At 43.7% G+C, this 14,481-nt stretch overlaps 1 protein-coding gene across 1 annotated transcript in view; it reads right to left on the minus strand.

The window, feature by feature from the left end:
- Nucleotides 1–14,481, minus strand: part of LOC122564163 (protein spinster homolog 3-like) — a 255,278-nt gene that overhangs the window by 221,030 nt on the left and 19,767 nt on the right. The window contains exons 2-3 of the mRNA XM_043718810.2: nt 8,672–8,737; nt 5,208–5,344 (exon numbers count right to left, since the gene is read on the minus strand). Of these exons, the coding sequence (XP_043574745.2) occupies nt 5,208–5,344; nt 8,672–8,737 (203 nt within the window). The remainder of the gene's footprint in view (nt 1–5,207; nt 5,345–8,671; nt 8,738–14,481) is intronic.

The raw sequence follows: 14,481 nt of genomic DNA on the forward strand, positions 1-14,481 counted from the left end.
AATAATGCAAATATTGTCTGGACAAATCAGATGGACGAGGGTGACATGGAAGACAAATTTGTAGGGTGCGTCAGAAACGGGTTTCTCAAAACTGTACATTGCAAAACCTGCATGGATTATTTTTGATCTAGCAACACTATAAATATATATCTCAAAGATAAGAGATAAGTAACATGTAAATGGGAGAAAAGATCTTTTAATAGTTTCTGCTATGAGAGACAAAGTATTTGATAAACTAATCGGACAAAAAAGTCTCTCGGACCTGATGCCCTGTATCCAAGTGTTTTAAAGGAAATGGCTGCAGAGATTGGGGAAAATGTTCCAGAACTCACTGCATTCTGGGTATGTTCCAACTGACTGGCAAACTACCAATGTGACAGCCCTGTTTACAGCAGGATGGAGGTAGAAAGTAGCAAACTATCAGCCTCTGTGCCTAACATCTATGATGCAGCTCAGTGGTTAACACGGCTGCCTCACGGCGTCAGGGACCCAGGTCTGTGTGAAGTTTACACATTCTCCTCGTGTCTGTGTGGGTTCCCTCTGGGTGCACCACCTTCCTCCCACAGTCCAAAGATGTGCAGGTTAGGTGAATTGGTCATGCTACATTGCCCCATCGTGTCCAGGGATGTGCAGGCTAGGTGGACTAGCCATGGGAAATGCAACGTTATTAGGGATGCTCTTTGGAGGATCGGTGTGGACTCAACGGGCTGAATGGCCTGCTTCCACACTGTATGATCATTGGGGAAAACACTGGGCCCATTAATACGAAAGAAATAGCAGGACATTTCAAAAAGCTTAACACAATCAAACAGCATCAAGATTTTGTGAGATGGAAATTTGCTAAGAGATCTTTGAGGTTTTAAGAAGCAAGAGTTATTCAGGGGGAATCAATAGATGTAGTTTATTTGGATTTTCAAAAGACATTCAATAAGGTGCCAAACAAAAGGTCATTTTGATCTTTTGGTAAATCTTTGTTGCACAAGATGGGAGCTCGTAGTATTGAGGGTAACGTATCAACACCAATTGAGGATTAGTTCACACATGGAAGGAAGAGAGTTGAGATTAATATGTCTTTTTCAGGTTTGAGAGACTTAACTAGTGGACTGGCACAAGGATCAGTCCTAAGGCCTCAATTATTGGGGAGACCGGCCGCCTACTCGCAGAGCGCTTCAGAGAATATCTCCGGGACACCCGCACCAATCAACCCCACTGCCCCGTGGCCGAACATATCAATTCCTCCTCCCACTCTGCCGAGGATATGCAGGTCATGCATCTCCTCTACCACCACTCCTTCACCACCGACACCTGGAAGAAGCCTCAGAACCCTTCAACCCCAGGGCATCAATGTGGACTTCACCAGTTTCCTCATTTCCCCTCCCCCCATCTTACACCAGTTCCAACCTTCCAGCTCAGCACCGTCCTCATGACCTGCCTCATCTGTCTATCTTCCTTCCCACCTATCCGCTCCACCCTCCTCTCTGACCTATCACCTTTACCCCCACCTCCATCCACTTATTGTACTCTCAGCTACCTTCCTCCCCAGCCCCACTCCTTCCCCCCATTTATCTCTCCACCCCTGAGGTTGCCAGCCCCATTCCTGATGAAGGGCTTTTGCCCGAAACATCAATTTTCCTGCTCCTCGGATGCTGCCTGACCTGCTGTGCTTTTCCAGCACCACTCTAATCTTGACTCAATTATTTACTGTTTACATGAATGACTTGGAGGAGGGAACAGAATGTAGTGTATCCAAATTTGCTGCTGATATAAATACAGGCAGGAACAGATGTTGTGACAGCATCAGGAATCCACAAGGGGATATAGATAGATTGGGCAAAAACAGTGCTGATGGAGTTTAGTGTTGGAAAGTGTGAGTTTCTTCAGAAAGAATCAAAATGCAGACTCTTACAAAAATGGAGTGAGACACCAAAAAAGTGCAGTGCAGTGGGACCTGAGCGTTCTTGTCCATCAAATACCAACAGTTAGCATGCAGGTGCAGCAAATAATTGAGAAATCAAATGGAGTTCCAGCCTGTATTGCAAGGAGCTTGGAGTTTAAAACTAGGGAAGTCTTGTTCCAGACAGGATGAGGTTGGTGAGGTCACACCTGATATACTGTGCACGGTTTTGGTCCCATGTTTAAGAAGTTCGTACTGGAGGCTGTTCCAAAGTGATTCAATATAATAATTCCTGGGATGAAGCAACTGACTTGTCAAGAATGGCTCAACAGGTTAGGCTTTTATTCGTTAGAACTTAGAAGAATAAGGGTTAATCTTATTGTAACAAACAAGATTCTGGGTGGTTTGACAAGTTAGATGGCGAGAAGATGTTTCCACTAGTGAGGGAATTTCGAACTACCAACAAAGGAAGTTATTTTCTGGAATTCTCTACCCCAGAGAGTTGTGAAAGTCTAAATCACTGAAAGTGTTGAAAGAGGAGCTAGATGTATTTTTGAAAACTTGGGCCGTTGAGGGCAATGGTGAGCTGATACACAAGAGGAGTTGAGGACTGGGATAGATCAGCCAGGAATTTGCTAAGTAGCAGGTAAGGCTTGAGGGGCTGAATGGTCTACTATTGCTTTAATTCTTATGTTCTTACGAGTCACAACCAAGAAATAGTTAACAGATGGTTGCCGATTAGCAAATGCTGAGCATCAGCTACTTCCAATCTGCATTAATGACTTAGAGAGTAATGTATCCACATTTGCCAATGATAAAAAGTTAGATAGGATAGTGAACAGTGAAGAGTACATAACAGTCCACAAAGGTGGGTTAAGGAAGTGGGCAAAATGGTATGAGATGGAATATAATATGTAGGGAAGGTGAGCTTAATCACTTTGAAGTACAGTAAACCTAACATTTTTAAACAGTGGAAACTTTTTCAACACTGGGAACCAAAGCAATTCTTCTGTGCCGGTAACAGAAAATCAGCACACAGCGCAAGGAATTAGGAAGTCAAATGGCAAGTTGTGTTTCATATCAAGGATGTACAGTACAAAAGGAAGGAAGTCCTGCTAAAGTTGTGCAGGACTTCAGTGAGACCACAGCCGGAGTACATTGCATAGTTTTGCTCGTCATAAAAGTCATACAGCATGGAAACTAAACCTCCGGTGCAACCAGTCCATGTTCCCAAACTAAACTAGTCCCACCTGCCTGCCCTGGCCCATATCGCTCCAAATCTTTCCTATTCATGTATTAATCCAAATGTCTTTTAAATGTTGTAACTGTACCTATATCTACCAGTTTCTCTGGCAGTTCATTCCACACACGAACCACCCTGTTTTAAAAAAAAGTTGCCCCGCATGTTCTTTTTAAATCTTTCTCCTCTCGCCTTAAAAGTATGTGCCCTAGTTCTGAACTCCCTCACCCTAGGGAGAAGACCCATGTCATTCAACTTTATTAATGCCTCTCATGATTTTATAAACCTCAATAAGATCACCCCTCAACATTCTATGCTCTAGTGAAAGAAGTCCTAGCCTTTCCAGTCTATTTTTATATCTCAAACTCTCCATTCCCAGCAACATTTCAAAGCAATATACTTCGTTTAGAGGTGGTAGAACTAGGTTTACCAGGGTTTATCCTGGTTGTTCCTATGATGGAGGCTGAGTAAGTTGGGCCAACAATTTCTGCAGTTCAGACAAGGAAGGGTGGTATCATGTAAGATTCTGGTGAGGCTGACAAGGTATATCCTGAGACACAATCTTCTCTGCAGGGGAATCTTGAACACAAGGCACAGCTAAGGAGGAGATCATATAGGACTGAGATGGAGAGAAATTTCTTAAGTTGTGATTCTTTACAAGTCTTTACCCTAGAGTGTTGTGGATGCTCCATTAGTGAACATATTTAAATCGGAGACAGTTTTTTAAAAATCTCGCTTAAGGACCTAAAGCAAAGAGTGGGTGCGTGGAATGCACTGCCAGCGGTGGTAGTAGAGTCAGAGGCATTAGGAACAGTTAAGTGACTGCTGGACAACCACATGGACTGCAGTAAATGGAGGGGTGTGTAGGCTAGGTTGATCTTAGAGTAAGATAAATGCTCGGCACTGCATCATGGGCCAAAGGGCCTGTACTGTGCTGTACTGTTCTATGTTCTATGGCACAGGAATCGTAGTAAGCTGTGTGGACCCGCTGATCTCCTGTGCCAATCTGATTATTGACCTTAGTTCCATCTTTCTCTCCCATTCCCATATTTCTTGTGTTCCCCAGAAAGGTTAAACATCCACATTTAGGGAATTTATCAGATCCTGAGGTTTTGGAACGGTTTCAGTCTCTTAGATTTCCTGATTATTTGCTGATATTAATTATTTTAGATATTAATTAAATCCCTAGCTATAAACATCCCATTGATTCACCTTGATTTCAGGTGTGTAATTTATCTCTTCCATTATGAAGACAGACAAAATATTTGTCCGCCATCTCTATCATTTCCTCCTTCGCCAGGAATTTTCACTTCCAATGGTCCAATATTTACTTTAGCTACTCTCCTCCTTCTTATTTACCAATTAAAATTCTTCCTATCATTTGTGATTTGTCTGGCCAGATTATACCCTCCTATTCTACAATTTCCCTTTTTATCAACTTTTGGTCACTCTTTATCAGTCTATACATTTTTTTTATTTCCAAGCATGACAGCTTGGTATGCCAACTACTCTGCCCAAGACCAGAAGAAATTACAGAGTAGTGAACGCAGTCCAGTCCATTATACAAACTAGCCGTCCTTTCATTGACTCAGTTTATACTTCCTACTGCCTTGGTAAAGCAACCAACATAATCAAACCCCTCCCACCCTGGTTATATTCTCTTCCATCAGGCAGGAGATACAAAAGTTTGAAAACACGTACTAACAGATTCAAGAACAGCTTCTTCCCCGTAAGTTATCAGACATGTGAACAGACCTCTCATATGTTACAGGTGATCGTTCTCTGCACCTTCTCTTTGGCTGTAACGGTATATTCTGCATTCTGTTCTGTTAGCCTGATGTACTTATGATTTGCCTGAACAGGCCCAAAACAATATTTTTCACTGTATTTTGGTACATGTGGCAATAATAAAGCAAATCAAATTTATAGCAGCCAGTTTTTAAAGCAAAAACTGGTTGGCAGTCATGGTAGGCAAGTGCACATAGGAATATCGAAAACGCTAATACAAAGGATTTCATTCACTGTCTCAAACCTTAACGAGTAATTCATTAAAATAAAAGTAAGTTGGCATACAGACTTAGTGACGAAGGATCCTGCCAGTGTCACGGCGCACCAAATGAGTATTCCAACGAACATGAGGACTTTCCTGTTGTACCGATCACCCAGGTAACCAAACAAAGGAGCCAATATCATGTAGCTGCAGATGAAGACTGAACATAACAAGCAAGTCAATGATAAAACAGTCATCTCAACATCTGGCCAACAAATTGCAGATCAGCGACGGCACAGCATCTGTACGCAACATGTCCAAATATCTTGCCACCTTCAGGGATAAGGCTGTGGCTCAGATATAGAACTCTGACCCCTGAACAAAAAGGATCTGGGTTCGACTTCCACTCGAGGGAGTCGAGCATGTTATCTAAGCTGTGCAGAACTGAGAAGGTGCTGCATTGATGGAGAACTGAGGGGGTGCTGAATTGATGGAGAACTGAGGGGGTGCTGCATTGATGGAGAACTGAGGGGGTGCTGCATTGATGGAGAACTGAACGGGTGCTGCATTGATGGAGAACTGAGGGGGTGCTGCATTGATGGAGAACTGAGGGGGTACTGAATTGATGGAGAACTGAGGGGGTGCTGCATTGATGGAGAACTGAGGGGGTACTGAATTGATGGAGAACTGAACGGGTGCTGCATTGATGGAGAACTGAGGGGGTGCTGCATTGATGGAGAACTGAGGGGGTGCTGCATTGATGGAGAACTGAGGGGGTGCTGCATTGATGGAGATGCTACCTTTCAGACTCGGTGCTTCATTGAGACAGAATACTGCGGGTGCTCGAGCACTGAAGAGTTGTACAGAAATTGAGATGTTTCCCTGGCCACAGATATGACCAGACCTGCTGAGTTTCTCCAGCTTTTTTTTTAAAACATTGGACTGAGGTCCTGCCTGATATCAAAACATTCCCTGGCCTCTACTTTGGGGAAAAGCAGGGAGTCCTCTCTCAAACATGAGTGAAGCAGTGATGTTTGGTGTGTGTGTGTATGTGTGTGTATGTATGTGTGTGTATGTATGTGTGTGTATATGTGTGTGTGTGTGTGTGTGTGTGTGTGTGTGTGTGTGTGGTGTGGTGTGTGTGTGTGTGTTTGTGAGAGAGATTACAGAATGGAAGTTAACTGCCATGCTTCCCTTCATTGTAAAGCTGACTATACAAGTAGTTGTAAAATAGTTTGAAACAACCCGAGGCTCTCTCAGGTGCTATATAAATGAAAGTTTTGTTTCCTTTCATTCAATAGATAACAGTTGACCAATAGAAGGAGGCCATTTCAGAACTAATCCCATTTATCATTGTCCCACATTCTTCCCTTAGCTGTATATTTTCCTCCACTTATCCAACTTTTTCTTAGAAAACACAAAGGTCCTGAATCATAGAATTTTACAATACAGAAGAGGCCATTTGACCCGTTGTGTCAGTACTGGCTCTTGATAGAGCTACCCATTCTGGATCAGTGGTGCTGGAAGAGCACAGCAATTCAGGCAGCATCCGAAGACAGGCAAAATCGACGTTTCAGGCAAAAGCCCTTCATCAGGAATAAAGGCAGAGAGCCTGAAGCATGGAGAGATAAGCTAGAGGAGGGTGGGGGTGGGGAGAGAGTAGCATAGAGTACAATAGGTAGGTGGGGAAGGAGATGAAGGTGATAGGTCAGGGAGGAGAGGGTGGAGTGGATAGGTGGAAAAGGAGCTGGGCAGGTCGGACAAGTCCGGACAGGTCGAGTTACTGGAGGTTAGAAACTAGGATGAGGTGGGGGGAGGGGAAATGAGGAAACTGTTGAAATCCACATTGATGCCCTGGGGTTGAAGTGTTCCGAGGCGGAAGATGAGGCGTTCTTCCTCCAGGCGTCTGGTGGTGAGGGAGCGGCGGTGGAGGAGGCCCAGCACCTCCATATCCTCGGCAGAGTGGGAGGGGGAGTTGAAATGTTGAGCCACTGGGCGATTTGGTTGATTTATGCGAGTGTCTCTGAGATGTTCCCTAAAGCGCTCTGCTAGGAGGCGTCCAGTCTCCCCAATGTAGAGGAGACCGCATCGGGAGCAACGGATACAATAGATGATATTAGTGGATGTGCAGGTAAAACTTTGATGGATGTGGAAGGCTCCTTTAGGGCCTTGGATGGAGGTGAGGGAGGAGGCGTGGGCACAGGTTTTACAGTTCCTGCGGTGGCAGGGGAAAGTGCCAGGATGGGAGCGTGGGTCGTAGGGGGGCGTGGACCTGACCAGGTAGAACGGAGGGAACGGTCTTTGCGGAAGGCGGAGAGGGTGGGGAGGGAAATATATCCCTGGTGGTGGGGTCTGTTTGGAGGTGGCGGAAATGTCGGCGGATGATTTGGTTTATGCGAAGGTTGGTAGGGTGGAAGGTGAGCACCAGGGGCGTTCTGTCCTTGTTATGGTTGGAGGGGTTGGGTCTGAGGGCGGAGGTGCGGGATGTGGATGAGATGCGTTGGAGGGCATCTTTAACCACGTGGGAAGGGAAATTGCGGTCTCTAAAGAAGGAGGCCATCTGGTGTGTTCTATGGTGGAACCGCTCCTCCTGGGAGCAGATACGGCGGAGGCGGAGGAATTGGGAATACGGGATGGCATTTTTGCAAGAGGTAGGGTGGTACCCATTCTCCAGCCCTATCTCCATAGCCCTTCTATTTATCAACCTATTGTGGGGCAAAGAGTCCGTCTTAAAGCCGGTGCACTGGGTCTGAGTCCACTCGAGGGCCAAAACAGTGGTGTTTGTCACATGACCAAACAGGTCCAGTATTGACCTGTAAATCCTGCCCACACACCAACAGCAGGCCATCACAGTAGGTGAGATTCCTGGTCAGTCTTGTGATGGCAAATTGGGCCCTGTCCTGTTGCTATCCTTCACTCGAGTGTAAACGTGTTTCATAGCAACGGAAGACCTCCTTGGGTGTGACTGATCGGATGTTTAGCATGGTTGGTGATAAGATCCCTGCTCTGACTGCAGTTATTCCAAACCTGTTTCTTTCTTGGACCTGGGCCAAGGACTAAGAACGAATATTTTATATTCAAGGTAAATATCTGAGATATTTTCTAATCAACTAGTTCAGAAATGTTTAGTAAATGTCTCTGGAGTAGAGGGTCTTGACCCTGGGCCTCTTGGTGCAGAGATAGGGACACTAACACTGCTCACAAGAGCCCTAAGCCTAGGTGAATATACAGTAGTTTTTGATGCATACATTTGCATTTGAATGATATTGTAAAATCCAGAAAATGTCAAAATTCCAAAAATGACTTGGTCCCAAGCCTCCTAGTCTGAAGAGGGCATTGTTTAATTATTTTACCATGAGATTGCCCTGTCATTTCAAGGGTTAGTCGGGAACAGCTCAACACTGTCTGTAATTGTCGTGGAATTTCTGACCTTCCAGTTTTATTGGTCTCAGGAAGTTCTAGAAATAGTTATAAAACACGGGACTAGGAGAAAGGGAAACTGTACAGCTTAGAAGGAATACTGGAAAATTGTGTTCCTCACACTTACCTGTCTGTAATAGACCAGCAGAGGAGTCGCTTATTTTAAAGTAGTCCTGAATGCCATCCAAGATACCTGTGAGAGACAAACACTAATTCAGTAAGTGATCTAGGTTTGTTCAATATATTGTTTCAGTTGTATGACACAGATCTTTTGTTATAAATTCTGTGTCTTATGGTCCTGCTCCATAGCTACCTGATGAAGGAGCAGCCCTCTGAAAGCTAGTACTTCCAAATAAACCTACTCAACTATAAACTGGCGTTGTGTGATTTTTAAACTGTGTCCACCCCAGTCCCACACTGGCACCTCCACATCATAACATCCTACAGAAAAACACTACTGATCAGGAGCAAGGTCATGGAGACTTGTGTTTAGTTCAAGTCTCAGCCACACCCACACCGTTACCTTAACAGATCCCCCCACTGAATATACCCAGCTCTATCTACATATATGCACTGTCTCCATACACACTGTTATGGACCGGACCAGACCTGACCCTCTCAAAATATATTAAGATGGTTGTCTAGACTCTAACTTTTTCTTATTTTACAAGTGTAAGGTACAGCATTCCAGATGCAACATGATTGGTCAAACTACCAGATTTGAAGCAAAACACACTTTATACACACATACTAGTTCAAATACAAGAAAATGAAGAATAACAAAAAGAATTGGAAAACTGAACAGAATAACAATTTGGTTAACTACCGCACAGTTAACTGTTCCAATACAGTCACGTGCCATAAACACACCCTGGGTTAAAGGCAAATTCAGGGAAACAGGCAAATCCAGCAGCCCAGGAGGAAAAACATCCAGAGAAAACTCAGAGACTGAGTGTAGCAGCCTGGAGAGATGTACTGGAGCTTCCAACCCTGCTGAGATGCCAGCAACAATCGCTGCTTCTGAAAGCCAAAGAAACTAAAACTCCTCCTCATGTGGCTGTCGGACCACACCCATTAAGGCTGTTCCTATTCTTTCAACTTTTCTTTAAAACCCCAAGGCCTCACAAGCTTTTTATGAGTTTTCAACAGACAGTTCAGTGCCTCTTTGTTTAAAACCTTTCTTTAAAAATAATGACAAACTGGGCCTCTTAAAACCATAGTATCGTCACCAAGCACACACAAGTTCACTTCGCCAGGGCCTTTATAGCGAGAGGATTCGAGTACAGGAGCAGGGATGTGTCACAAAGCTGGTCCTTTCTTTCTAAAAGCTGTTCCTTTTCTCCAGGACACTGTGTTCTTGATTTTTTTCTTAATGGTGGTAAACGGGCCAGGCTCAGATTAGACTAGTTTAGCACAGAGATTAAAGGGTATTGAGAAGCCTTTTGTTCATATGTAAACAAATGAGACTTCAGGCCAAAGTGGTCATGTTTTAGAAGTGACCTGTATAATTAAAGGGGAGTGGTCAGCTCTCTAGCTGAGCAGTTCAGTCCAGAACTAGCTGGGAGTTCAACAGTAAGCTGTGTGGAAATAGGCTCCCTCTATCTCTCTCTCTCTCTCTCCTTTTGCCTTTCTAACTTCAACCTGTAATCATTTGTTCCCTTTGTACTAGGTTTTAAAGGGGGTTTGCTTATTGGGATTGTTGTGTGTATTCAGAATAGCATAATTAAGTCTAGTTTGGATAGACTGAGTTCTGTAGAGGTTCCTTATTCTGTTCTTTGTGTTTCATTGTGTAATTTTGTGAATAAGTTTTTATCTGTTTTAAAACCTGGTAGTTAACCTAGCTAACTTACTCCGGGTAATGTTCCCTGTACACTTACTGAAACTAATTGCAAAGTTATGGTCTGGGCAGCTTGCTTAAGAATGTTTTAAGTGGTCTGACCTAGTCCATAACATATATCTTGCTGCAATTGTACAAAGGCTTGGTGAGACCATAACTGGAATACTATGTGTAGTATTGATCTGTTTATCTGAGGAAGGATGTTCTTGCTATTTAGGGAAGATTCCTAGGATGGCAGGACTGACGTATGAAGGGAAACTGGATTGGTTACGACTACATTCACAAGAGTTTAGAAGAATGAGGAGGGGAATCTCATAGAAATCTTAAACTTTTTCTATAGGACGAGGCATAATAAATGCAGGAAAGGTGTCTTCTGATAACCAAAGAGTCCAAAACCAGGGGTCACAGTCTAAAAGGTACAGGGTAGGCCATTTAGGATTGAGATAAGGAGAAATGTCTTCACCCAGAGAGTGGTGAGTCTGTGGAATTCTCTGCAGTAGAAAGCGGTTGAGGCCAAAACACAGAATATTTTCAAGATAAAGTTAGATATAGTTCTTAGGGCTAAAGGGATCAAAGGGTATGGGAAGGAAGTGGGAACAGGGTACAGAGTTGGATGATCAGCCATGGTCATGTTAAATGGCAAAGCAGGCCCAAAGGGCCGAATGGCCTACTCCTGCTCCTATTTCCTACATTTCAATGTTTCACCTGCAATCCTCCCTTTGTTGAGTCAATGCACTGCCATGGGGCCAGTTGAACAAACACACTCACATCCCTTTATCCAACCAGGCTGCTGTCAGTCTTAACTCAACCTCACCCAACGACCCAATGCTGGGTTACTTAATAGGACATTGAGAGCCTTTGAATGAATCCCTGGGAGCTAGGGTATGCCTGTGCTTCCAACCTGGCAAACTCCCTACCCAGCACAAGGGTGCCACCTGAAATGGTTTCTTGGTTCACACACCACTGCCAGTATAACATGATCCGAGTGTTTCTATATCTTAGCCCCTTGTAACCTAAACCACAAAGACTGGTCTCTGGTTGAGACAGCTAACTCAAAGTTTATTAACAACACTATGAGATCTCAGATTTACATAAACTGGTTTCTGGGATTACTGACGGTTACTTTGATTATTGCTGCTGCCATAACAATAATGTTACAGTAATAATAGTGGCTCCTGTAGCTGAGGTGAATATGGTTATGAAGGTGTAGAGGTACTGTACCTTTAAGAGAGTTGAAAAGCTAGCAAGGACAAAGGAAAAAGTCCGGAACAAGGTAACAATATAACACTTGGTTGAAACAGCTAGCAGCAGCGAGAGTTGCCATGATACAAAACCAAATTCAAATTCAGCCAATCAGTTTAAATTATGCCCCAAGATACCAAAATGCAATCAAATTTGAATTTAGTATTTTGATCATATTAAAACCAATGAAACAATCTGATGTTTTGGGGTATAAAACCGGACATTTTGAACAGTTAGGGAAAGAACTGCCAAGCCACCAACAAGTACAGACTGCCAGCAGAACCGCTCTCTGAAAGGTACCTGTCTAAAAGAAGTTTGCGCACCAGAACACTGAAAAGACAACAGAGGAAAATCTGCAGAGGAAGATACAAAGAGAAGACTCAACAGCTGACTGGTTTTGAAAGTTGAATTTTATTTGTAAGTCTTAATTGGGATTTTTAAAATCGGACTAATATTGTAGAGTGGGAGGTAAAAGATAGGTTTAAGAGAAAGGAGTTGTAAACAGTTGTTGGTTTTAATATTCTCTGTTGGATTAAAGAATAAAGTTGTTAATTTTTACTTTAAATAGTCACCTGTGGGATAGTTCTTTGCCTCTTGGATTTTAACAGATTACAGCAGGGGGTGAAGTTTTTCCGTATTGCTGGTTTAAATTGGCAGAGGGGTTTACCCACTGTCGTAACAGTATCTTTACATCAGAAGGTCTTATCTCATGAAATTATCATGAAATTAACACAACACCATGCACAGCTCCTGAGAACGGTATGTATGTAAATGTGACCGGAAGTTCCTAAGTGAACTGCACCACACCCTCATAATCCAAACATCAGCCACTATCACCTCCACGACATTCCCCTCTTCACACCCAGTCTGTGCTCTTGTTGTGCAGTGATAATGTCCCTACCTCTGATCCAAGAGGTTTCAGTTTCATCTGCTCCAGAGGTACGTTATAATGGCTCTGAGCAAGTTCTTGGTTGAAAACCTTTCCCCCTGTTATTGCAATAGATGGCACACCAACGAGCAAATGTTTTGTTAGTGACTCATAGCGTGAAGGCAATGATATCAGACGCTGGAACTGCAATTTTTCCCAAAGTTTCACTTTTCTGAAATCAATTTGCTGCAGGCAACCTCAGAAAATTGTTTGCAAATGGCAACATTCCTGCTGCCCTCAGAATGTTTCTCACATTCCTGCAGTTTCCCTGTGAAACCAGAAGGACGTGTTTGGTTCGTTTCAGGTTACTTCGGCAAGACGACAGGCTTTAACTTGAGATCAGATCTATCACCATAAGCACAGATTGCTGCTATCCACCACCACCCTCCAACACTGGCTGCCAGGCCACAGTACACAGAGTGCTCAAGCAACGGGTGCATGATAGCCTCACATCACTTTTGCAAGGCTATCTTTTTCTTGTCATGCTAGTATTTCACGACAGGCTTTGTTTCAGGGATCCAGAAAACCACAGCTTTTTCACAGATTACCAGTTATTGTCAAACTCTGTCAAAAACCTCAAAAATGATCTGGACTCTAAGAACACAAGAACAGTGAGCAGGAGCAGGGCTAATCAGCCCCTCGAACTAGCTCTGACATTAAACTTCAACATGGCTGATCTCAACTCGGCCTCAACCCCACTTCCCTACCCACTCTTCATAACTCTTCAACCCATTACTCATTAAAAATCTGACCATTTCCTCCTTAAACTTACTGAGTCCCGGCATCCACCACACTCTGGGACAGAGATCCACAGATTCACAATCCTTTGTGAGAAGAAATTTCTTCCCATCTCTGGTTTAAAACTGCTCTCCTTTATCCTAAGACTGGAACTTTTCATTCCCCTTGCCCCACAAAGGGGAACATCCTCTCTACTCCTACTCTCTCAATACCTTTTAGTATTTTATATAGCTCAACTAGAACACCTCGCAGTCTTCTAAACTCCAGACAATGTAGAGCTAAACTGCTCGAGATCCCCTCAGAAGACAGGCCTTTCAGGCCTCTAGCCAAACAAGCACAGACAAGTGCACTCTTCAGATTTTCATCTCATGATCATCTCAACTTCCAAATAACCCTTTCTCCCCTCCCCGGTACATTTTTTAATCAATAAAGTAAAATAATATAAAAGAGAGTTTGAAGAAAATTAGAAAAGATGCAAGCTTTTGGCGGCACGGTGGCTCAGTGGTTAGCACTGCTGCCTCACAGCACCAGGGTTCCAGCTTCGATTCCAGCCTCAGGCGACTGACTATGTGGAGTTTGCACATTCTCCCCGTGTCTGCGTGGGTTTCCTCCAGGTGCTCCGGTTTCCTCCCACAGTCCAAAGATGTGCAGGTTGGGTGAATTGGCCATGCTAAACTGCCCGTAGTGTTAGGTGCATTAGTCAGGGTAAATATAGGATTTGGGTGGGTTACTCTTCGAAGGGTCAGTGTGGGCTGATGGGCCTGTTTCCACACTGTAGGGAATCTAATCTAACCAAAAGTTGATTTTAACGTCACGATGATTTTTGACCTGAGCTCGTCACAGCTGCCTTCTGTTCCAGGAGACTCAAAGACAAAAGCAGGAGTCAACGATTACCTTCATATGTTTGTGGGTCCATGAGAAACTGCACCCTCCCTCCCACCCAAGCTCTCTCTCTGGCCTAGTTTCACAGATTTTGTTTAGAGCCTTGGATTCAGGTATTTAATAAGGTCCCCTTATTTAAGAAGGAAAGAATTGCATTTCAGTGTGTAAGAGAGTGTGTGAGTGTGTAAAATCCAGGCAATTATTTCGAACATTGGAAATTAGCTACTGAACAGATATTAGGTTTTAGCAAGTTTTGAGAATATTTGTAGCTCAGGTTGAGGTTCTGGATGTAGGTTTGCTCGCTGAGCTG

This window comes from Chiloscyllium plagiosum, unplaced genomic scaffold, assembly GCF_037043375.1.
Source record: "Chiloscyllium plagiosum isolate Xiang-an unplaced genomic scaffold, Cpla_swu_hap1 HiC_scaffold_31, whole genome shotgun sequence".
NCBI lineage: Eukaryota > Metazoa > Chordata > Chondrichthyes > Orectolobiformes > Hemiscylliidae > Chiloscyllium > Chiloscyllium plagiosum.